Raw genomic sequence first — 25,529 nt, 5'->3', positions numbered from 1 at the left:
ACCTACATCCCGCTTTGAGTGAGGCTGCACGGGCACCTTTTACACGCCGCCTCGAAAAGGAGAGAGATACAGACTCTCATTCATGTAGAGATGGAAACAGGGTCTGTAGGACGATTTTTGGTCAAAGAATGTTACAGTTTATGGGAAATATTTACCAATTATTTTGCAAAGAGCCGCATTGTATTAAACATCTCCAATCATGCAAAGAGCCGCACTCTGATTGGCCAAGAGCCGCATGCGGCTCGAGAGCCGCGGGTTGGCCACCCCTGTCCTACATCATAAAGGAACATCATCATTAGCAAAAGCCTAGTTTTCAAGTTCTTCATATTGTACATTTAGAAATGCACAAAAAACAAAGAAAAACATACTTGCCAAAAATAAAAAATAAAATATGAAATGATTTTGTGTTGATACATTTTGTGCAAATGAATAATGGACATACAGTATAAAGTATTAAATAAATAGACAAAGCAGGGAGTAAATTATAGTTTACCAATGGAAAATGACAGAGGTAGAGTCATTGTGCCATTGTAAAAATCACTAAAAAGTCCTCTTCATTTCCCTGTTGTTGTTTCCTATGCATTTTTCTTTGGTAACACTGTCCAACAGTGAATCATAACTGAACATCAACATAAATCCAGGCATATATTTTTCAGAAAGCTTCATCTTCTGACTCCAGATCTCTCTCTCTTGTTTTGGACAGAAGTCCCATCTCCATCGGGGGAGTTCTCCTGAGTCTGGCCCGGACCACACTGAACACACACACAACACAACAATCACTACGTTTCCTGTAGTTGCCTGGACCAGTCGAGGTGACTTAAAGGTGCATGCGGGACTTTTTATGTAAACCCCGCCCCCCCCCCCCCCAAAAAAAAAAAAACTTTATATTTTTGCGCAATTGATGATTTTGTGACCCATTGACTATATGGGTGGTCAGTGTGACACCTTTACCTTCCATCACAGAGGCCTCTATGGTGAGAGGGTTTGTCAGAAGTGAAAACCTACCAGAAACTCTGAAAACAATTGGTCCTGGAGCCACTGTGATGCAAAGTAAAGGCTCCATGCTGAACGCTCATACAGCCGCTGGGTCACTACAAGGAACTCACACTAATAAAGCATTCAATGTATAAATATTGTTCCCACGGCGACCCTAAGAATGACTTACAGAGACATGGGGGCCAATTTACACCAACAAATAACTACATTCACATATGGGTTATATAAGTTAAGTGTGTTGCCCAAAGACAATGACAAGGATGCACAGGTTGAAGCTGGGATTGAACCACCAGCCTTATCTTGTCTTTGCAGATCAGACTGTCTCAAAACTCAGCAGGATGAGTTTAAACACATCCCACATATGCCCACTGGGTGGCACTACACGTTCACAGATACACCAACACATTCATTTGTTATTTAGCTATTACTGAGCAGAAAACAAGCCACAACTACAGCCATTAGTATCTGAAATTGCGAAATCTATCAATCAATAACCTCAGGCACTACAGGAATATGGAAACATGTCATTTGAGGTGAGACACTTAAGCACTAGTTCCTTTAAAGGGGCTAGATTTTATTTTTGTCAATAATCTACTGGAAAAGTCTAACATGTATATCTCTAAATAGATTTTTAAAGGGCCTATATCATGCAAAATCGACTTTTTAAAGCTTTTAGCCATGTTGTTATGCTATTTCCTTATCAAAAACACCCCCAGAGTGGTTTGTGGCTTCATTCACGCAGCTCTCAGTAATCCTCCTGAATCCTGCTGCCCCGCCCTCTCCTGGTGAACGACTGATGTGCTCCATTGGGACGTCACAGCGGAACGGAAGTGCTCGACGTCTGTAAAGCAATGTCTTACAGCCTGATTTTAATTTGTAAAACAGCTTTTGCATTATCTCTGTCGTAAGAGAGATGCAAAGGGAAAGAAAAAAAAAAGGATGTGCCCGAGGTGCTTCCAGGTCAGCTGAGGCCAAAAAAAACACATCCCCTGAGCGTCTGAACAAACGTCATGTTTGCGCTGCAGCTGAAGATGGAGCTCGTTATAACTGGACACACTTGTTATTTATTCTGACCTAACGATAATGTCACGGAGAAAAAGAAGCGCGTTTGGCTACGAGGACGGGAGTTTATTCAACTTTTTTCAAGAAGAGGTCAATCGAAGTTGTTTTTTTCTCTGGGATTCGGCGACTATCACCAAAATGGTGTTTTTCTGTGACTGTCACTGATGGATGTTTGGGGAACCTTCGCCAGAATCAAAGTGGATTAACTTTTATAACCAACGCGAGTCCCATATTGTAAACAGCGATGGACCAGAGTGGTGAGTCAATCCAAACGTGGGTTAGCTTGTGTGTTAGCATATTAGCTTGTGTGTGTTAGCATATTAGCGTGTGTGTTAGCCATTTATGAAGCTGTGTTGCAGATGTCAACTCCGTATAACTGCATCGTGAAGCAATTTCACTTATTGCTGTTTATTTATATTACGGTAAAGTTGTATGTGCGGAGAGAGGGGGCGGAGTTAACTGAACCGAAGCGTTGTGTCTTCCATGTTTGAAAAATACCTCCAGAAAACACTTATATTTATCACAAAAATGAGTGCTCCATAGTGGTAGAGGTACAATATATCATATAAATGCCTATACTTAACTTTGGAATGGCTAAAATAGCATGATATAGATCCTTTAAGGCGAGGTGACGTGACTCACCAGCTGACGGCGCCGTAGACCAGTCCAGTGAAGAGCAGTGCAAACATCAAGTGCCACGAGAAGCACACGGTGACGAACATCACAGAGCTGTGGTCATTAAGGTCCCACTGCGGCCCATGGGGAGGGTACAGGATGAACCCAATCTGCGCCAAAACACACGGAGATGATATAACAGATAATTATTTGTGAGTCATTTGGACAATTAACGGTGTCTAAATTACAATATAAGTAAACAGATCTTGAGACTTGACTTGAACTAAACAAAAGTTCACCTGCCAGAACCAGCTCCCCTGCAGGATGGTGAGAGCAGACCGTATGAGCTCGAGAATGGCGTTTCCTCGGTGGAAAACCTCCAGGAAAGCAACCAGGGCCTGTCCGAAGATGGCATAAAGCAAAAGCTGGTGCAACGTGACGTCCAGCACGGTCCGGCCGTGAAGATGGTAGAAGAACAGGAATCCTACAGAAAGAGGATCAGCTGTCAGTTTTCAGCTTTAATCTTAAACTGAGGGAACACTGATGTATGTCTTTGGTGGAACACAAGAGATTTTTGTAATAAACTTTAGCATCATGCATCATAAAACAGAATAAATCCGGCATGTTTGATGGAAGTAGATGGTAAAATAAAGAGCGCAACAGTCCTGCCCATTCACGTACATTAATTTCTTTCCAGATCCTTGTAGGGCTGGGAACCGTTACACAATACCAGTCTTTTTACGAAAAAAGGTTGGTACTAATGGCATCGGAATAATAAAAGCATCGAAAGTAGGTACTTCAAAGAAAAAAAAAGTTAAAAACAAGTTTTTTAAAAAAGGAAGAAAAAAAAATGAAGGGGAGAAATTTGGCTGAATTTAGGGAAGAAATGTAGAAAAAAAAACTTTTAAAAAATTGAAAAAAAAAATGGTTAAAAATGTGGGGAAAAAATAAGAAAAACTTGGAAAGTGTTTTTTCTGCCCATTTGTAATTAAAGGAAGTTTCTTGGTTGTTTCACCTCAAACAAATTATACAAATGCAAAAGAAATGAAAAGGAATAAATTCTGTTTTATGGTTCTATATGACTAATATTTTAGCATAGGTGTCGGAAAAAATATCGTTCAGGCATCGGTATCGAAAAACAAGCATCATTGAAGTAGCCGTATCGAAAAAAATGTAACGGTGCCCCGCCCTAGATTCCGGATACTTTACCGTGAATCTTCATTTTTGCCATTGGGATGTAAAGAATATTGGGACTTACCATAAAACACACACGTAAATTAGCAGAGGTTTATCTAAGACTTTACAAACCAAATAGTTATAAAAGTTTATAAAACACGTAGTATTTGGTATTTGTTTCTTAAAATAAAGTAAAATATTCACACTATGGTCACCGAATATTGCTGTTTTGAGCCTGTCAGTAAACTTAAAAAGAAGAAAGAAAAATATAATTATCAGCAAACCTATAAAGCAACCTATAAAGTTGGAGCTACATTACAAGACTGTAAAATGTTAATGTGTACCTTCATTAAAGAAAGCCAGGCCCAGCATGAGTCTGTCCAAAGGTAGAGGAGCGGCCGCTGTGGTGTGGACAATCAGAGACACAGCCGCTGCCAAACCAAAGAACAGATACATGGTGGAGTGCTGCCAGTTCATCATGTCCTTCCAGTGGTTCTCCGTGTTGTCGAAGAGCTGAAACTTTGGGCCATTTGCGGCAAACTGCTCAGCTATTATCCCTGCAAGAAAACACAATTAGTTAGAGTGAGACACTAATGACATTAATGGGTCCATCAGTACCACAAGAACAATCTGTAAAAGAGAACTGAACCCTTTTCCATCATCTCCAGATCAGAAGACGGTACTTAGCTGAGGAATGGGCTTGCAGACAGTTTATGTTTTAGGTAGAGGCTCGGTATTTAAATGTATTTCTTTGTACTGAAACATCTTCTTGGTTATGATCTTTTACTGACTTCGCATCCTCTGAGTGTTCTTGAGAAGCTGCTGTAACAAGTTAATTCCTCCATTATCAGATCGATAAAGTCCGACCTTATCTAATCTAATGCATATTCCTGCCAAATCACATTTACTCAAAACACAATGTAGCTTTTGCAGTTTATATTTCTTAAAGGGACTATGCGGAGTTTAAAAATGTTGAAATTAAGTATTTTCCTCCCCCTACATGTTCCAGCCATGTCCTAATGTGTAGAATGAGCCCAGACCTGTTCACCACAACTGCCTCTAAAATCCTGCACTGTCACTCAAAAACGTGTTACTTCGGGTCCGAATTGCCATCATGCATGAACTTAATATAGAAGGTGCAGTTACACGTATGACCTGAGGTGGCAGTATTGAGTATAAAATGGCGAATCATGTTTTTTTAATTGATAAAGGAAATTGGAAGAGCAAGAGGAAACACAGGGAGCACACAAAAAGGTTTGGGAATTGAACCTGGGACATTCTTATTGAGAGGATCTAGGACAGAGGTAGGCAACGAGCGGCTCGGGGTCTGAATCCGGCCCTCGAACATATATCCTCCAGCACTCAAGATGATTTTGAGAAATGTGACTACTCTCAAAGATCCCCCTTGTAGGTGCGACTTTGCAAACTTGCCCCTACCCTTGATCTAGGATTTCATCTTCTTGTGTAGAAAGGCCCAACCAGGGACATGAGCTGCGAACTAGCACTAGCTACAAGCTCTTCATGCATCGCATCAGCTGCAAATATTAATTGTAACTATGTTGATTGTATCGTCCCTGATAAATAAATAAATAAATTAAATAAATAAATTGTTCTTTCCATTATGGAGCCCAGTCCACTATCAGCAATAGCAATCACTTTGAACACGATCATGGATGACTTTACAATAAAAAATAACAACTGAGTGACCAGAAAACTCACCTACAACAGAGAAGAATACAACCACAGAGCTCTCGATGATCTCCAGTCGTCTCTGTGCAGCTCTGGAGGGGAGTCGGGATGATCCGATGCTCTTGTTTCTGCGGGTCAAGTGCCACAGCGAGGACTTTATGCTCCACCACAGCCCCACGAACAGGAAGAAACCCCCGGGGAGCGCATGGCCCGGAAAACTCCCCATTGGTTAAAAGCAAAGGCCTGAAAAAAGTATAAAAAAGTACGGTGTAATGCTCTGTGTTGATGGAGGCAGTTGTAGCCTCTTTGAAAGGGTGAGGGAAAGCGCTGCATGAGAGATGAACGTATTCAGAGTTAATAAGTATGTGTTGAAGGTGCACTTTTCTGTCTAGACAAGTTGGAACCTTTGTTTTAGTCTGTCAACATATTGGGCTTTCAGTTCCTTCACTCCTAAGATACATTGGCACGAAGAGAAGTAATGAGCTGCACACATAAGAAAGAAATAGCAGCAAGTTGTTTTCATTTATTCATTATTCTTTCTTTTATCTGTTTTCTTGGCCTGTCAATATCGCAGAATCTAAAGTTCGAGCTATTGAATATAATGCCACAGAAACCAATTCTAAAGCTTAAAAATGATAGTTAATCAGTCAATAAATCAATTACTTTGGGTTAAAAAATAAGTGTTGCATTAGAAACATTGACAAATAATGCAAATAAATGTACTGACAATAAATGTTGAGCCCAATAATGTAGGTCTACTGTTTATCTGTCATTTATTGAACGATAAGTCGATATAGAAATTATCGTGACAGCCCTACTTCTGTCTACTATCTGTCTAGCCCTGTCACAATAACAACATTTGAAGTTAGATATATTGTGGTACTGTAATTGAAGATAATTTTATGTAAAAAACACAAATTGTTCACCAAAAGCATAAGAATTATAGTAAACGTTCCTAAAAGTACCAATGTTGCAGTAAAGATGAAACATTGTAAAAAAAAAATACAATTTACTTTAAAAAATACTGTTCCCAATAACACATTAGTATGTTGTGTCTTTGCTTGAACATAACAGTCAGTATTGTAATTATTTTGACCGACCGATGTCTGTCAGTCTGTCTATCTATAATATATTAGAATACATATTTAAAATATTCATTTTGAGTAACTGTATCCTGGTAAAGTTACTATTTAATTGGAGGGTATTTAGAACACAGTTAAAGGCACATTGTGTAACATTTTAGATTATACTGTCCTAATGACCAGCGAGACACAGACTCTATTCTTTCAGTGGGTAATAAAAGACTGGATTTGGATGAGGACCTAACCTATTCAAATATCATATTTGGCTTCCTTTAGTAAACATCTCCATGGAAACGAGCCGGAGACTTCCTGCTCCCTGTGAAGCTACTGTCCGGTTTGAGGAGAGATGAGCCGCTAACAACAAAAACAAATGTTTGTTTTGTCCATTTGAGGTATTTTTTAAGAAAATGAAAGTTGTTGTTTCTAGTTTTATTTTGTTTTTTTTTTGGGGGGGGGGGGGGGTGGCTTTAAAATAAAAGGAAAACATTGCAGCACTCAATCATTACATTTCATATTCATAACACTATGTCATTCTGAGCTTCCAAATGAGTGATAAATAAGTTCATAACAGGCGATGTAATAAGTCAAGCATGTTTTTAACCATATGCCGCTTTAATGCATGACGCAGGTATTCCGTTTTCTGTAACTAAAAACAATTTCAACATATTCTCCCCAACACACTGTTTGTGATGGCCATGCAAACTTTCACATGAGAAAAGACTGTATTTGTTTTATCTGCTTTGGTATCCAAATTTATAATCTACTTGTGGGAGCGATGGCGTGTGCACCAGGCCGGCCGTCTCCTAATTCAAATGGGGCTCATAAAAGAGAGCAAAGTGCAAGCCCAATAAAAGGGTAAATAATCTGACGAACGTGATATCAAAGGAAGCCTCATGTGATCACAAAGCTCTATTAAATGCCTTTTAAATACGAACAACTGCACAGACGATAGGATTCTATTTGCCCCTTTGTTTCCTACTGAACCAAAGCAAAAACAGAAACATCAATAGCAATTTTCAATGTAAGATGTATGATTTAACTCTCTTTCGTGAAGGAGAAGATGGATCGTTTCTGCCCGGCAACACGAGCAAGAGCCTTGTATCTCAATCGGGACACTTGGGTACAAATGGGTGATATTTAGAGGTTGTCTGAATTGGCTTGGAGGAAAACACTAGACGAGTCTCCATGGCGATGCCAGTGAAGTGCGCCTGAGAAGTGGGCCTCTTCTCTCACCCCCTAATATCAACAACAGCATCTGTGCGCTGGTTACATTCACAAGCTCTTAAATCAACAAATAAACTGTAAATTAGCCTACATGTGCTTTGGAGCTACTGGAAGATTAAATAGGGTCTTGAATTGGCAGCTATAGGAGGCATTTAAGCCCTGTATTGATATTCACTTTTTAATTGGTAAAACCTTACAGTGGCTAAGCTTTTCAAGTATAGTAACAAGAGTAAAAGGCAACACATTTAGTCAAAGCACCACAGTGGCAAATAAGGGCACAATATGTTTTCCCAATATCCGTCGAGACATTTTTAGGTTTGGATTATGGGTTTAGAGGTCAGCCATTTCTACTCACATGTGGTTTTGGTTGGGGGAATCATGTAACTAATTATATAAAAGCTGCTATTTTTTGAAGAAGAATCCTTTCTATTAACTTTCTATCCACTCTAAAATGACACTGAGAAGTAGGGCTGAAACAACTAATCGATTAATCGACAACTAATCGATTACTAAAATAGTTGTCAACTATTCCAGTAATTGATTAATCGTTTTCTAGTAAACACAGACTAAAATTGAGCAAAAAAGACATGACAATTATGTATTTTGGATGAAAACCTACTTTGTTTTTTAAAGTTAGGGTCTGCAGTGTTTTGTACATCGTAAATTTCATAAATATCTGTCTTTGTCTCGTCCAATCAAAGCAGAATTAGCATAAAGAGCCTCCTACAAACGTTTACTTTAAATTTACTCCATCCGCGTGTCCTCAAGCCGTGCCACTTTAGCTTTATGTGATAAATTTTAAAAAAAAAATACAATTTCCATGCACCTTTCACAGCCAAGCGATTAATCGATTAATCGTAAAAATAATCGGTCGATTAATCGATTACCAAAATAATCGTTAGTTGCAGCCCTACTGAGAAGTTTAGGTAATACGGAGCAAACACTGTCTTTACTTTATTTACTGTAAGGGCTTCATGACTAGACCCCATGGCGGTTACTGTCACCATCCGTATATTCATAACTAAAGGGATGTGTCGGTTTTGATAACAAGGCTACACTTGTTCTTTGTGCTCTCTCTCTATCTCCTGCAAATGAGTATGTTACTACAACACACAATTGAATAATGTGACAGAGTGTTATTAAAGGCACTATACCTAACTTTTTTTTCAAGTAGTGGAACTAAATTAGTCTTGTCCTCCTTGTGTATGTTGTAAACTCATTTGTGTGAAAACATTGTGCATCAAATTGTAGAGCACTTGTATCAATTTAATGAACTTACAGGCTAGTTTTCTCTCATTTAGGTTTAAGTGACCCTGAAAAGTGACTCTACAAGTTGTGAAATGTGTCTACGAACTGTCCCTAAGAAGACCACAACATTTTCATTTTGTGGCTTCATCTGTCATTGTTTGTCATCATAAAAATCAGGTATAGGGTCTGTAAACAGAGCAGCATTGAGGTCAGGGTTTATAATATAATGCCTCATCATGTGTTCAGGGGCCAATTAATATGGTAGCATGATTAATCAAGGATGATAAGCAAATGAGTTTTCTAGCTTTTAACACGCAAATTAGCTGTGGCCATAGAGAAAGGCAATTGAGAAGTCAGAAAGTTGAAAAAAGTGACTTACCAGGTCTTACAAAAGTATGCCGCTGAAGAATAAAAGCTCGCTTGAAGTTCTTTGCGCATAAACAAAACAATCAAAGTGACTCCATCTTTTCACCGCGTTAGTTGCCTTACCACTGAAAACGATCGTTGCACTTTCTGTCATTAAAACACGAAGAAAAACATCGGCAGTCTCCTCCTCGGCCGCCTGTCTCCTCCAGATGTGTTGTACAAGAGCTTTTTTTCTCCGAATTTTCCATCTCTGTTTGGCCCTTCTCTGTGCGCGCTCCCATTGGCTGAGGGGAAGAGCTCGCGTCACCGCCGAGCGCCGTGATTGGCCGAAGCTCACGTCACTCATCCTCGTACACGTGTGCACTTTCACTCCGCCCGCTGCAGGAGGAGACCGCTACTCTCCTCCTCTCTCCCCCACATCCGCCCCAAAGCAGGACCAGGACAGGAGCACGTACACAACGGGAGGACTGTCTTTAGCGTGCGTGGTTTCTTTGTTAGTTTTACAGCTTTCCGCGTAATTTTGGCTACCACTTGTTACTGGCAGAGAGCAGACAAACTAGCAAACATGGGAAACAGGAAAGAAAAGACTACTACTACTACTACTACTACTACTACCACTTGCTACTAGAGTGGTTCTGAAACTTCCCAATCCTTCCAATTCGGGCAAATCTGGGTGTAAAAACCAGAATAGACCTTAATTGGGCTACAGTGTGTACAAATCATGTCTAAACCAGAAAAAACACAATATGCATGACTAAAGCATAGACTAAAAAGTACTACAAGTATCAGCATCCTTTCTCTTTCAGTCTAAAGGCCCACTAATGTGTGTTTTAAAAGTTGTTCTCAGTAAGAGAACAAAGCATTTATTGATAAATATAACAAGGCACAATTTAATAACGAAAAATGTGGTATGTGTCCACAACAATAAGGAAATAAAACAAAGAATTGCTCTTCTACACGGCACATTAAAATTCACTAAAACTTACAATGTCATTTATGGCTAATTCTAGCATAACTCTTTAAAGCCATAACAGAGTGCAAAGTCAGTAGCTAAGAAAATGCTGAGTGAATTGTTTTCAAATGAGAGATCACATACAAAAAAACAAAATAAAAGACCATGGAGTTTTTAGTTATGTTCACTACCGGTCAAAAGTTCGGGGTCTCCCAGGCCAGTTCTGTAGCTTCTCTAATCAGCACAACAGTTCTCAGCATTGCTGGTATAACTGCAGGTGGATTTTCTAATCACATCTAAAAAATAGTATGTCCTGGTGCACGTATAAGAAAAACGGTGTAATTCCAAACAGATCCCCGGCCATTGCACAATGTGCCTTCTCATTTCGCTCCTTTAAACAGTGGAATGAGCTTCCAGACAGTATGAAATTGAATTTTGAAAAAGTACATTTTTGATTATCAATCGTGTCAGCATTGATGAATGTATTGTAAATTATAGAGATTGTTTAGTTTTTTGTGTACACTTTTTGAAAAAGTGTAGAATGTATTTTATATAGTGATCTTTTTGTAAATTAGATTCATAGATTTTAATTGTAATGCTTTGTGTAATCACCTGTCCAGGGACTGCAGATGAAAAAAAGCTGCTTAGCTAAATCTGGTACAGATCATCTCCTCTTTTGCAAAGACTAGTGGTTTTGTACATTGTCCCTGATTCAATAAACAATAAACTAACTTCCTAAATCAGATACCCTTGAACACGATTAGCTAATACAATGTACCATTAGAACACTGGAGAAATGGTATGGAATGGAATGTACATGGAGAAAGGTCCAATGTTCCCGTGAGAGTGAGATGTTAAAGTTCATGCAGGTTTTTCTGTGGCAGGTCAGGGGTCAGGAGGTCAGAGGTGGGGCATGCAGCAGGAGCAGGACGGTCCGTTATGGGACAGAGGTGCGAGATGAAGTCCAGTACAGAGGTTTGGCCATAGACACATGCACACGACACGTAGGGCACGTCTGCTTCCGCCACAGCCACTGCTCCATGCACTGAAACACATCAGGAAAGGGCTGTAACAAGTGGAACAAATATGGGATGCGACAAGAAGGGATCCATCCATATTTCTGAATGCAAAAGTTAAAAGTTCAATTGTAAAATGCTGATTGCCTCTATAAATATGCCTTGTTACCTTGGAATTTGTCTTTTCAAAAGATTTAGGCATCACAGTAGTTTAAACGGATTAATGAACAAGGCACCGGCTTGGGTGCATTAGCGTGGACTCTGCTTTCAGGAGGGCATTTCTAAAATTGTACGTCTAAATTATGACCTGGTGCACTTTTATGAAAAACTGAGCCCTGATGCACCCAATCCAAAATAATAGTTCAGTAACTTTTTCACACCATCTGCAAACCAATATATTTCACCTCCCAAGTACCACCACGCCTAGATAATATGTCTAATCTGTATGTCAAATATACCTGAACCAGAAAAACAACTAACTTAGATGCTAGACTTTACAGTTGCTCGTCATATTATTAAAATATCATGTAAAAGTGCACCCCTCCTTGAAGGTCCTAGGTGACGGGTCAGACAAAGAGCGGTTCAGAAGCCCCATATGAGAGACCAACAGGCCGTCCTTCAGTGGACCCACCACCTGCAGGACGATCCATAGGGGCCGGTGCAATGTGATTTGGGCAGCTCCAACAGCTGCCCCCATGACCCGGCAACGGAAAAGTGGAAGAAAATGTATGGACGGATGGTAAAAGTGCATTTACTTATGTAATACAACTTAAACTGTGAAACTAATATATGATATAGACTCATTACATGCAAAGTGACACATGTCAAGTTGTTGTTTGTTATAATTTTGGCTTATAGTCCATTTTTTAAATATTCTAATTTTCTGAGATTTTTAATTTGGGGTTTTTACAAGCTGAGCTATAATAATCAAAATCATAACAAATAAAGGCTATACATATGTCACTTTGCATGTAATGAGTCTATCATACATTAGTGTAAGTTTGAGCACCTGTATGTAGTGAGTGTGTGAGTGAGCAGCTGGTGGTGGTCGGAGGGCAGCTGTGGCTATAATAGTAGCTTACCACCACCATGTATGGAGTGAATAAAAAATGCAATGTAGAGTGTTGAGTGTCCAGAAAAGACTGAATGAAAACCTGTAAAAGTGCTTCGAGAACCACTGATCAAAAAGCAAAAACATCAAACCAATGCATTAAGGGTGTCAAAGAGAGTCATATCTCGCTTGTATCGAGTGTTACATAAGATTGTATATGACTATATTGATTTCTTCTATAGCCACAAGGTTGTTTCCAGTACGTTCAAAGTTAGCCAGACACAGCTAAATCATGAGTGACCTTAAACCTGAGGTGAGGAAACTGCATAGAGTTTACAACACCGTAACCACAGGCCATAAACAAGTTGTAAGATGTAGCTGGATATGAATCATAGAAAGTTGCTTTTTGTTCATCTTAGGTTTTATTATCTTACATAAAAGACTAGACAACGGTGTAAAACCATAACAGCACCATAGATGTGAGATTGTTCACAAACACTGAAAAGGTTTACAGAAGGTTCGTACGTTATTTAAATCACATTAATGTTTGAGCAAGATCCCAAAGTTAATGGTAAAACTAGTGCACTGGAAATATTTACATTGTTTTCTAAATCTCATAAAGGCTGGTAATACAAAAAGAAGTACCCCATCACACTTCTTGTAAAAGTTATTTCATGCAAAGCCCTGCCAAAAAAGATACCACTTGTATTTCATGGAGTAAATTTAAGCAAAAAGCCAGGTATATCCTCCAATTGGATCAGTTGTTTGTTCAGCAACACTAGCTATGTGCCCAATGCAAGTTATTATGTTCTCTCTGTGTCTGCGTAGGTTTCCTCTGGTTTCCCCTACCACTAAAAACATGTACACTAGGTTAAATCTCCAGCCAGGTGTTTCTGACTCCACACCTGGAGATGGGTCCCTGGGCGCACTGGCTGCCCACTACTCTTACATGTTGCCCCATCGGCATCGTGGGTGGGTCAAATGCAGAGAATTCATTTCCCTAGTAGTTCCCTGGTATTAATAAATTACACTTAAAGGGGCTAGATGCAAGTTGGCCATTTTATACTCACTACTGCCACCTCAGCTCACACTTGTAACTGCACCTTCTATATTAAGCTCGTGCATGACGGCGATTCAGACCCGGAGTAACCACTTTTTGAGTGACAGTGCAGGATTTTAGAGGCAGTTGTGGTGAACAGGTCTGGGTTCATGCTATACCTTAGGACATGGCTGGAACATGTAGGAGGAAAATACATAATTTTAACATTTTTAAACCCTGTATAGTCCTTTTAAACTCAAACTCCAGCAATGGCTTTTTGTTGTTGCTGTGTTGGACAATCCTTTTATGAGAATAGTGCCCTGAATGTAGTACAAATTTTGATGCTTTGATCCCAATGAATCCTGGCGTTATCATGTTGGAATCCGCCCATCGGGAAATGAAAAGGCTAATGCTGGAATAACCTTCATTGGACACAGACCTTATGCCTGTGCCATCAGGAAATAATCATTATGACAATAGAATTACGGAATAATCTTATTCAAGTAGTCACCCACCTCCTTTTATTGGGCACATACTGTAACATTGCTTAATATACGTGTGTGTGTGTGTGTGTCTGTGTAAGCTCTCAGTTGTCCAGACATGTTCCATTGTAGCAAAAGTCTTCAAAAGCAGTCATCTAGATGGGGCTGTTTCAAGATGTTTTGCTTCTCATTCAAAATTCATTCAAAAACTAGGCATCTCTCTTCATCTTTTTTTTGTAGCTGAGCAGTTATCATACATTTCTATATCAATATTATATATTTCACACTAAGGTCCTGTTTTGAACACTTGGATTTTCATTTTTTCCTGTTGCCTTGCTCTGACTCCTCGCTCTCTTAGACCCTGGTTTCAGCGGTGTTTGCGCAGGGACAGAGAGCGGTGCAGAGGCGGTTCCTTCTCGGTGGAGATGTGAGCGTCTGCAGACTTCCTCCGCTCCTCTGACTGTCTGTGGACCTGACACGCCGCCGCCTCACTGCTCCGGCGCGGGTGAACTAACCTGTGCAACGCCTTCAAACCAACACAACTGGTAAATGCCGGAGTATGAGCGGTGATCATGCTGCGCGAGTGGCTGTAGGAAGTATCCCTACCCCTCCATTATCTTATACAGAGGCTGTACATTTCTTTATCTTGGGCAAAGAATGGAATTTAACAGACCTAAACTTTTTTGAGACAGCACAACTATGTAGTCTGCAGTTGTCTGGATACTTTTTTTTTTTATAGAATGGGGAAGGGCAATTTGTTGAATTAAAATCCCAATCTCTACGTTGATCTATCTCAATAATCATCATGGGACTTAATAATAGTCAGGTTTATAGCCATTTCTTTGGCAAAAAACAGCACCAAGTTTTGGAATTTGAGTTAGATGTTTGTGTGTTAAATGATACTGTATTGTTTTTGTTTGAGCTGAGGTATAAAAGTTATGTCTGAGTTCATGAATCAGCTACATGTATTTACAGTCTGATCAAAGGTTTAACTTGACAGATGACAACAATGCACATTTTGCATGGTTGGATCTTAACAAGTTTCCAAGTAAAACTTTAATATGCAACACGAAGCAATGGGAGTGAGGCAGAAAAAATAATAAAGCTTTTATTGAAAACAAAACAACAGCTAGAATGAAATAGGCAATTTTGCATCTGATCAAAAGTTCAGGACCACACCTAAAAAGGCAACAACAGAACAACAGAAACCCCTTCAAAACAGAAATCAAAGTCCAAATATGAACTCAGTAATGAGCAGCTCCACCGTTATTGTTGATCACTTCAATAATTCGTTGTGGCATGCTTGATGCAAACGTTTTCAGGAGGTGAGTGGGAACGTTTGTCCAAGTGCTCACGAAGAGCATCTACTGTCTGGAACTGTCGTCCATTTTTGTAAACTTCCCTTGCCATCCATCTCCAAAGGTGCTCAATTGGATTTAGATCAGGGGAACACACAAGTTGGTTTAAAACAGTGATGTTATTCTCCTTGAAGAAGTCCTTTGTCCTGCGGGCATTGTGAACTGCAGCATTGTCCTGTTGAAAAACCCAGTCGTTACCACACAGACGAGGGGCCTCAGTCAAGAGGGATGCTCTCTGTAACATCTGCACATTGCCAGCGGCTGTTTGACGTCCCTGCACCTCCTGAAGCTCCATTGTTCCACTGAAGGAAAAAGCACCCCGGATCATTATTCCACTGTGACGTGTATTAAACATCTCAGGTGAGATCTGCTTGTCATGCTTGTACCGGTGGAAACCATCAGGACCATCAAGGTGAAATTTTTTCTCATCAGAGAATAAAACTTTCTTCCACCTCTCAATGTCCCATGTTTGGTGCACTCTTGCAAAGTCCAAACAGACAGTTCTGTGGCGTTCTAGGATACGAGGCCCTTGAAGAGGTTTTTTGTTTTTGAAGCCCTTCAGTCGCAGATGCCGTCTGAGAGTTATTGGGCTGCAGTCGGCTCCAGTAACAGCCTTGATTTGGGTTAAGGATTGTCCAGTGTCTTGACGGACAGCCAATTGGATCCTCTCGCTCAGTGCTGGTGACATTTTTTTGGGTCTTCCACTTGACTTTGTTGTTCCATAACTCTCAGGATCTTTTAAGAAATTAAAAATGACTGTCTTACTGCGTCCCACCTCAGCAGCGATGGCGCGCTGAGAGAGGCCCTGCTTATGCAGCTCGACAACCAGGCCACGTTCACAACAAGAAAGTTTCTTTGCCTTTGCCATTAGGACATCCTGAGTGTGACAGAAAATGACACAGAACCTACTTCCTATGACCCGCTGAATGGAGTAGACGTGTTTGGAAGAAGAAAGTGGAATGCAAAGAATCGGCCAGTCTTACTAGGACGATTACAATTCCTGAGTTGTTAACCTTGTCGACTACAATATTTTGTCATAACAAATCAATCAATACTCTATAATCAATGATAACAAATCAAGATTTTTGCTGACTAAAATGACCAAAAAAAAAAAAAGAGTTAAGTTGTTTATGAGACTAAAACTATGACTAAAATGTCCAGATAGTTTTGTCGACTAAAATAGGACTAGGCTAAAATCATCAAAACTTCCTTTTACAGTTTGCAAGAGCCTCATTAAATCCATTATCAATGGAACAGTATGGAACAGTATGTGCTGAAATTTTAAGAGATTTGTTTGGCAAAATTACCTAAATTACACTTTCGTCAAAATATTAAAACTAAATGAAAATGTGTTACGCTAGCAGAGCATATTACTGAACTTTTGGCTCAGATAAGGGACAATTGACCAAGCTGAGAAGTGTCCAGCGGTTTATGAACAACGTATTTTCAGTTAGGAGCGGTTTGTAAACGAGACCAGCGCTGACGGACATTCAGGCTAAGCTCACCGTTAACAGCTGCGGAAAAGCTAAGGTGACGGAAGGCCGAAACCGTAAAAGCCATGTCTGAAAAGTGGGCCTTCCAGAAAATATTGAAAGTTGTTTCCTCTCTCTTTGCTTGGCACCGAGCAAATTTCAATAGTGAAAATATGTCCTCCCCTCTGGCTAAATTGACCCCCACCAAAACATCTCAGGTGGATTTGCTTGTCATGCCAATAAAATTAAAAACCATCAGTACCATCAAAGTAAAAAAAAATCTCATCAGAGAAAAAAAAACTTTCTTCCACCTTTCAATGTCCATGTTTGGTCTTGCAAAGTCCAAACAAGAAGTTCTGTGGCGTTCAAGGAGCCTTTGTAGATGTTTTTTGTTTTTGAAGCCTTTCAGTCGCAGATGTGTCTGATGGTTTTTGGGCTGCAGTTGGCACCTTTATTTGGGTCGAGCATCGTCCAGTATCTTGACGGATAGTCAATCAGATCCTTCGGCTCAGTGCAGCTTTTTGGGATCTTTTAAGATCTTCAAAATGACTGTCTTACTGCGTCCCACCTCAGCAGTGATGGCGCTATAGAGGACCCTGTTTACAGTATGCGTCTCATCAAGCCGACCACATCCAAAACGAGAAAGTTATTTTGCCTTTGCCATCAGGACGTCATGACGTGTGAATACCTGACAGAAAATGACACCGAACCCACATTTTTGCACAGAGTTGGTCTTTTAAAGGCATGTGTTCCCAAACTTTTGATCAGCGGCAAAACAGTCTATTTCAGATTAATTGTTGTTTTCCAAAAAAGTTTCCTCAAAATTAGTTTTGTCTCACTCCCATTTCTTGTTGTTGCACACTGAAGTCCTACATCATTTTTTATAATACATTTTTGCCATCTTTCCACTTTGGGACTGTATTTATTATGAAAAAATGAAATTGAATTGAAAATTGAGATGAATCAATATGAGGAAAAAGCCGGCCATAAAATGAAAGATTTGTGATTAATTTAGTTTCAGTTTTGCTACATGCTAAATAGAGGTGTGGAAACTTTCTATAGCCACCGTTTCACGTAATGTTTCAGGTTTGTTTTCATACCAGAGGCCACGCCGTGCATGTTTGGGAATGTCGACTTCATGCACCCTGAGTTTGATAAGTTTCATGCGGTGAAATGAGTTGTAAAAGTCTGGACATGCAGAACACTGAATGGGATTATTTACCTCTTTGTGGAAGCGGTGTGTGCAGTTCAGCTCCTGAGTGCCGGCTCCGTTCTTATTCATAGCTTCATGGCAGATCAGACAAAACCTGTTGTCCCCGTTCTGTGTAAAAGAGACATTAAAATTACATTCAGAAGGTTTTCAGAAATTGTCGCCTATGGCAAATGGATGATACTTCAACAGAACAACTAACTGCAATCATATTAAAATGGCATATTTAATTATTACAAGTAGCGTCATTAAAAGAAGTGTTTGTGTCCCATCCCTTAAGTCTAATTGTATGAAAATGTGATCCTTGTGTGATCATTGTGCCTCACCAGAGAGAGGGCCCGGAGCCTCTTGTCCAGGGACTCTGTGAATTCGGGGATGGTGCAGATGCGAGTTTCTGGGATGGCGGTCTTGGCGCGGTTCGCGTCGTCTGAGGAGGTGCGGCGGGCTCTGGGGTGAGGCCGCACTTCGGACCACTCCTCTCTGGCTCTGAGGTGACTGGGGCTCGGGGCCATAGTCGCTGCGTGGAGTTTGTTGAGCTTCATGGCGTCTAACTGTGACTGCGGACAATCCAGAGAAGAGAGAAATGTTTTAGTCTGAAGGGTAAGTGTTAGAGCAACTGTTCTTGGTTTACGATACTGGTGCCTGAACGATGCTTTTTTCGATACCTTTACTAAAAGATTTGTAAGGTAGAACCATAAAACAGATCAATAATGTTAATTTATTCCACAAAAGACAATTTATTTACATTTTTTATCATCTATTTGGGCTGGAACAACCAAGTAGCTTTCTTAAGTGGCGGATGAGATAACAAAGCTTGTAAGATTAAACAACCAAACATAAAATAAATCTTCTGGTTCTTTGAACTCAAGGTGCAATGGAAAGAGGTTACAGAATCACTTTCCTGGAGCAGCTGCACTCAGAGCCAAGTGTCCTGGGCTGCAGCCAGTCAGAGGCTAAACACTATTAATGTTGAGTAACACAGTGACACTTAAGTAGCAGGTCAACCGATTACGTGTGTAACTCATGATACAACTGCTACTGATGCTATTACAGCAACAAACCAATATTAAACTAATAAACTGAATTTGTAATTACACTGCACAAAGTAGTAAGTTACATTTTCTTGTAATAAGTCAATTTGTCTTTGGTTTGAGACTCTTAATATCAACAAATCTGTCCATGGGGAAAGATATTTACAGCTTCATTTCAAGTAAGTTAAGATTTCTCTAGTTTTGAGTGCGGTGATTTCTTTTATCTTAATTTAAGTGTAAATATCTTGGCCCATTCTTTAGATTAGACTCTCAAATCAAAGACAAAAGTCCTTACTTCAAAAAAATGTTAAGATTGCTTTTTGCAGTGAAAAGAGAAGAGAAGCAGAGAAAATGTGTCTAAAAAATGTCCTTTTCCTGTGATTTACATTTACAAATATGTGCTGAAATGCATCTGTTTTCTGTATCGTTCTTAAAGTTATTTCAAATATTTCTCAAGTGTTAATGTTCCTGGACAAGTGTGAATTTGAACCATTGTTTGAGCATTAGTGATCAAATTTTTAATAGATTTGTATCTGCCCTAGTAGATCGAACAGCCTCATTCACGTGTTGTAATGTGTGCCCTTTGGCTCTGGTGCACAAATAACCTCCCTGAGCCTCTGCCACATCTGCCTGGCTATAAAACAATGTATATCAGTCTGCTTTTACCATTCTTTCAATATATAGCAAACTAAGCTAAAATGGCAATCGAAAAATCAACCCTCAAGTTTTCATAAGTTCTCCATTTTCTCCTACACATCACAAACCTCGATATTGGCAATCAATACAATCAATAACTGCTGCAAAAGTTAACAGCTAAAAGGTCATAATGTACTTTTAGTCTGAAAGAGCACAGAATCAATGCATGCTCTTTTGAATTCAAATAAAATTGTGTATTATTGATGTTTTGGAGATAACCTAGACTTTTACCAAAATGTCACACAGTCACGACCTTCTTTTCCGCTTGTTTGAAAATGTTCTATGTTTGTAAAAGTTATTGTTGGCCTTTGCCATAACCATAAATAACCAAATGTAAAAAAAGGATGTTTAAACCAGACATTTTTCCACTTGTTGTTTATAGGTTCTGGCATCCACCAACCCATTACAGCTGCATAAACATTAGTAGTTTATACAATCACTCAACCATGAGCTAATGCCCACTGTGTGAAAGCCTGTGTTTTCTTCTCGCCAAAGCCTATATGTGTTGGTATTATATGCATGTGTTGTTATTATATGCATGTGTTGTTACTATATGCATGTGTTTTTATATGCATGTGTTGTTATTATATGCATGTGAGCGTGGGTTTCTCTGCAGACGTTATTGATGCGGCTCCGATAGTCGTCCTAAATTTCGACTGTGTCCGTGCCAGTGGGCTGTTCCCTTCTGCGCTGGTAACATCATGTGCATCATCTATTTGTGGCTCTACTATGGCATGCACATAATGGGGCTCATTCATCGTCTGTAACGCTTGATTAATGAAGGTTATTTATAGTGACAATAGAAAAAAATAGATTCTTATGCGCATGTTGCATTATTTTTCTGTTCACAACAGCAAGATTTAGGGGAATTTAACTTTGTCTTAAGAAATACATGTTGAATTGAAGATGTTGTCGTCACTTAAATGTCACATTTTTATTGCGTTTTTTTTGCTTTATCGTCACTTTTTTGTCACCTGTTTGCTGCGTTTTTGTCGCCTGTTTTGTTGTATTTTGGCTGTCTGTTTTGTTGTGTTTTTGTCCTCAGTTTTGCTCAGTTTTGTTGCCTGTTCTGGTGTATTTTGTTGCTTTTTTGTAGCCGCTTTATTTAGCTTTTTCATCACTTTTTTGCCGCCTGTTTTGTTGTTTTTTGTCATCTGTTTTTGTTGTGTTTTTTGCTTCATAATTACTATTTTGTCACCTGTTTGCTGTGTTTTCATCGCCTGTTTTGTCGTGTTTTTGTCATCTTTTTGCCATGTTTTTGCTGTCTGTTTTGTTGTGTTTTTGTTGCTTTTTAGTAGCCGTTTATTTAGCTTTTTCATCACTTTTTTGCCGCATGTCTTAATGCTTTTTTCCTGTGTTTACATCCTCATTTAGCCTGTATCTCGCTTTTGTTGCTATGTTGCCACTTTTTTCAAGAAGCTTTTAAATTTCAGTCAAATCCATAGACATAATATAATAAAAAAGGGGAAAATGTGCTTGGTTAAGGGGATAAAAGCCTCTAGTGAAAGGTGGTCTGATGAAGTCCTCATTTAGTCCTTGTTTAGCTGACGTCCTCCTCAAATTCGCTATAAACGGATCCTGACACATAAGAATTCAGTATTTCCCAGAAGAATTGGCACTTTAAATCAAAAGTTTGCAAACCTGTGTATAAATCTCTGACTGTTTCAATTAGCACAGGTATTGCGTGTCTCTTGCTGTCTTTAATAGTATTTGGGTTGCAACATATATTTCAGCATTGAATACTGTTAAATTTCAGCTGTTTAACATTATTTCATTTATCTTAAGCTGTTGCGTCCCTGCGTTTGTTTTCTAACATGCATTTGCCTCTTACCACAGTGGGCAGTGACCCGCGCCTGTTGTGCTGTGCGTGTGCTCTGGTGGGACGCCTGAAGCTCCTCTTTCTGTCCCTGGAGTTGCCCCCCTCGGCGCCGTGACCCCAGTAACTGCTCATCCACTTGGTGAAGTTCCCATCGTCGTCTTCGTCGTTGTCCATCGTGAGAGCGGGCAGCAGCCTCAGAGACATTGTTGCTGAAGCTTCGAAATCCTGGGGAGGAAAACAGCCGGTGGAAATGCCCTGCCTGCGGAGAGAGTGCGGAGCTGACCTACTAAGCCCGAGCGCCTGTTGGTGCTGCTGAAACTACAACACAGTTACACACGCAAACCCGCAAGTCAAGAGGTAGCTCACTTCATTTAGATCTGCTGCTTTAGTTAGCTGCGTTATTCTAGGACTGGGCCGCACAAATAACTGGCTAAAGTCTTTGTTCACGGACCTAAATAAGCAGATCCCTCATAATCTGTTTAGCCACGCTGCTGGTGGAAAGTAAAAATAGTGGATGGAGGTGATGGGAATGAACCGAGAAGCAGGGAGTCAGGGAGGAGCCACTTATACAGGGGAGGTCAAATATACTAGGAGTGTAGGAGGGGTTTACACGACTTGGTGAAACTACTACAGCTAACAGCTAGACGTGAATGGGGAATTGGATTCTGTTTGACCTGTAGTTTGCTATCCTAGACTCAAAATGGGATCAGGAGACCGTTTTCAGTGGGTCACAGCAGGAGTCTGTCAAAAATGATTCTTTCTTAAATTGTTGATTAATGTTTGGAATGTGTTTTATCTATTTGGGTCACATCTCCCTTCTCATGATACATTCAAGCTACACCACTTCAGAACCACCAGTTTAGTCGTTACTTAAAGCTGCATAATGCGACTTTTTAAGCGAAAAAATAATAATAAGTTGATATTTGTGCATAATTGACCTTGTAGTGACCCACCGGCGGTATGAATAGTCAGCATGGTGCCTTTGCTTTCCATCACAGTGGTCTCTACGATGCTCCAGGATCAATTGTTGTGTTGGTTTTCTGGTGTGAGGTTCCGTCCGCAGTGAAAACCTTCCAAAGAATTGATCCTGGAGCGTCTAAGCGTCCACTGTGATGGAAAGTAAAGGCACCATGCTGACCACTCACACAGCCGCTGAGTCACTACAAGGTCAAATACACACACGCTTTTTTTTCCCACATAAAAAGTTGCATAATGCACCTTTTAAAGCAGTACTAAGTAACTCATGCCCCAGAGGCCATAAGTGCCTCTGTGCAGGTGTCGTAGCAAGTTTTTTACTCCGTGAGAGTAAATACTACGCTGACATACAAGACAAAGGGAGAGAGGGATATTGTACATCCAATTACACCATGGAGATATTTTTTAGATAGCTTTGCCCGTTAGCCTGTTAGCTTCTTCTTCGTGATTCCATTAGTGTGTATTGGTGACTCCGACCCGGAGGCAGCGAAGTTGCAATTGTGGTTTTCTGGCCAGAGACACAAAGGGGAGATGAAAGACCCCCCAATCATCCCATTAACACTTGTATTACCCCCAGAGGGACTACGGAACGGATTTATTAAGGTAAACAAGTTACTTGGTACTGCTTTAAGACCTTTATTCAGACTTAGTTTAGGGCTGCAATTTATCCCTGGTTAAGACACATTATAGTCCAGGTTTAGTCCCACTTTGGTTTTAGATTGTAGCTTTGTAAAAAGGTCCCTATTGATGCCATTTATTCCTGATTTGTGGCATAGTTTAGTCTTTTAGTTATTTGGTAGTCCGATGTTTAGCCGAATAATAGGCTCCCTTTAGTCTTGGTTTAGTCCTGGTGTTTTCCATGTTGTGTAAACTTTCTCTGTTCATTTCTTTTGTGTTGCTCGTCTGATTAGTGTAGTTTATTAAACACAGGACTTTAATCAAATATTGTTCTTGTTGTTAGACTTTGAGAACTACTGCAAAAGGAATTAGCAGGAGCTTATGTGGCTTGTTTTTTTAAAATCTTTCCATTGCATTCGTGAGCCCGAGGGAACACAACTGAAAACTCCATACTTTCCACTCACTGGTTCATCAAAGCTGTCAATAGTTATGGAGTGCACTCACCAGGCGTCTCTCTGCTGTGGGCCTGAGGCTGGGGTTAGTTGCACTGAGCAAAACATCACCCATATTTGTAATGATGAGGAGAACTGTGTTTTTTTGTTGCTTAAAAACAAAGAGAAATCCATGTTGATAATGGCGTGTGCGTTACATGTGTTAAGGTAATATATAGTGGATTCAAAATGAAAGATTTAACCTGTTTCTTGATCACAAAAGAACAATAAAATATGTTAATTTACAGTCTATATATTGGCCTATATGGGCTTGGGAAGGGTTGGGTTGGGTATATTAGAATAGATAAATGACTGGTGTGTCCTGTTTCAAACTTATTACAATATTTACCATGAAATTACACGTTTAGGTACAATGCTATTGCCATCCTATTTATTGTATATAAGACACCACTATTCACTATTTAATTGTTTTTCACATTTCCTGCCTATTTGCACATCCTGAGTGTTTCTGAGAGCTGAATGTATAAGTGAATTTCTCCATTGTGAGATCAATAAAGACTTTCTTGTCTTATCTTACCATGCTATTACTGTGAAGAGTTAGTTTAGTCTCTTGATGGAGCTCACAGACAGGCCTGGCTCCAGCCCGTTGAACAAGAGTGGGCAAATAGAAAATAAAAATGGGAAATAGAAAGGGATCTGGATGGTTTAGTGAGTGTTAGGTTTGATTTGGTCGAGAGGAATCACACCCTTCATAGCAAGAGACGACCGTTCTCACAAGCTGGTTTGTTCCCCAAAGTTCACACGTTCACGGAAACTGTTTTTGTTGAGGCAGCGCAAAGCATCATCTGGCAGCATTTGTAGTTCAGTGTAAAAGTTCAGGGAATGGAGGCATTTTGAGCTTTACTTTAAGACGAGCAGCACGGATCCTCAGCAGGACTTAAGCAGCCCAGCGCTGTCATGTAACTGAGGATAATGACCTACAAGAAGATTAGAGTGAGCTGTTGTTTTTCTCCAGTTGACTTCAGGCCAATTCAAAACCAATACCTAAAAGAGACATGGTGGTGGAGGGGTTAGCGCTCTTGCCTCACAGCAGGAATGTCCCAGGTTCGAATCCTGACCATGTGAAGCCTTTCTGTGTGGAGTTTTTATGTTTTCTCCCTGAGGTTTCCACTACCAATACATTGTACAAAACAAGTACAAAAGGCCAGGAGAAAACAAATTAAAATCATGTGGAAATGGTGATATTTACAAAGAAACTTCCAAGAAAATGGCATGAAAATACAGAAAAAACAAGTGGGTGCACAAGACAAACTACATCTATGTATATATAAATTAAGCCTATACCACTTAAATATTCACTCCCAGTGGAAAAAGTAACAATTATGTTTGCTCAAGGAAGAGTACAGATACTTAATTTGCATTAAACTCAACTAGAAGTAAAAAGTACTGTATGATAAAACTCCAATTTCTAGTGTACTACCCGCTCTTCACCCAGTCCAATGAACCCTATGGGCTAAGTAAAAAGCATTCACATACTGGACACGCAATGTTGCTTCAGATTAATTTTACTCCAACAAAATGAACACAGTGTTTCAGTTTGTTTTGTTGTGTTTTGATAACGGTGCTACTGTGCAATACTGAGTAAACTGGGGTATATGTGTATGATATATTGAGACTAAATGAATAAAATAATCCCAAACAAACATTTAACAAACATTAAATAATAAGAAATGATTACATGTTGGGGAAAGTCACAAGAAAGAAGCATCTAAATCTTCCTACTTTTACTTAGTGCTCTGGTAGTCAAACATTATAAAAATATTTGGGTAGTACAAGTAAAAAACTCAAATATAAATATATACAGAATATATTAAAAGTGTGCCATGACTCTAAGAAACTA

General features: G+C 39.7%; 2 protein-coding genes and 1 long non-coding RNA gene across 4 annotated transcripts; 1 reads left to right on the top strand and 2 right to left on the bottom strand.

Annotated features, from left to right (window-relative positions):
• Window positions 1-381: 381 nt before the first annotated feature.
• On the bottom strand, window positions 382-5,771 carry LOC306977165 (transmembrane protein 45A-like). The gene is made up of 5 exons (XM_079575353.1): window positions 5,569-5,771; window positions 4,194-4,406; window positions 2,973-3,157; window positions 2,701-2,843; window positions 382-752 (listed from the first exon to the last, which is right to left on the bottom strand). The coding sequence occupies exons 1-5, from the start codon at window positions 5,762-5,764 to the stop codon at window positions 653-655; spliced, it is 837 nt and encodes a 278-aa protein (XP_079431479.1). The 5' UTR covers window positions 5,765-5,771; the 3' UTR covers window positions 382-652.
• A 5,483-nt stretch (window positions 5,772-11,254) lies between these two features.
• Window positions 11,255-21,908, bottom strand: lnp1 (leukemia NUP98 fusion partner 1). 2 transcript variants are annotated; one of them, XM_079575237.1, is made up of 4 exons: window positions 21,597-21,908; window positions 18,365-18,595; window positions 18,051-18,149; window positions 11,255-11,455 (listed from the first exon to the last, which is right to left on the bottom strand). In XM_079575237.1, the coding sequence occupies exons 1-4, from the start codon at window positions 21,786-21,788 to the stop codon at window positions 11,348-11,350; spliced, it is 630 nt and encodes a 209-aa protein (XP_079431363.1). In that variant the 5' UTR covers window positions 21,789-21,908; the 3' UTR covers window positions 11,255-11,347. The 2 variants fall into 2 exon arrangements, with proteins under 2 accessions (XP_079431363.1, XP_079431362.1); XM_079575236.1 differs by lacking the exon at window positions 11,255-11,455 and adding an exon at window positions 14,298-14,524.
• Window positions 11,292-18,478, top strand: LOC306977069. Its single transcript, XR_013793799.1, has 3 exons — window positions 11,292-11,385; window positions 14,370-14,543; window positions 18,368-18,478. It is a non-coding gene; the product is annotated as an uncharacterized lncRNA (long non-coding RNA).
• Window positions 21,909-25,529: the final 3,621 nt, after the last annotated feature.

This window comes from Gobius niger (genome assembly GCF_951799975.1).
Source record: "Gobius niger genome assembly, chromosome: 17".
Lineage (NCBI taxonomy): Eukaryota > Metazoa > Chordata > Actinopteri > Gobiiformes > Gobiidae > Gobius > Gobius niger.
Note: the sequence above shows the minus strand (reverse complement) of the source record. Positions and strands in the feature narration are given on the sequence as shown.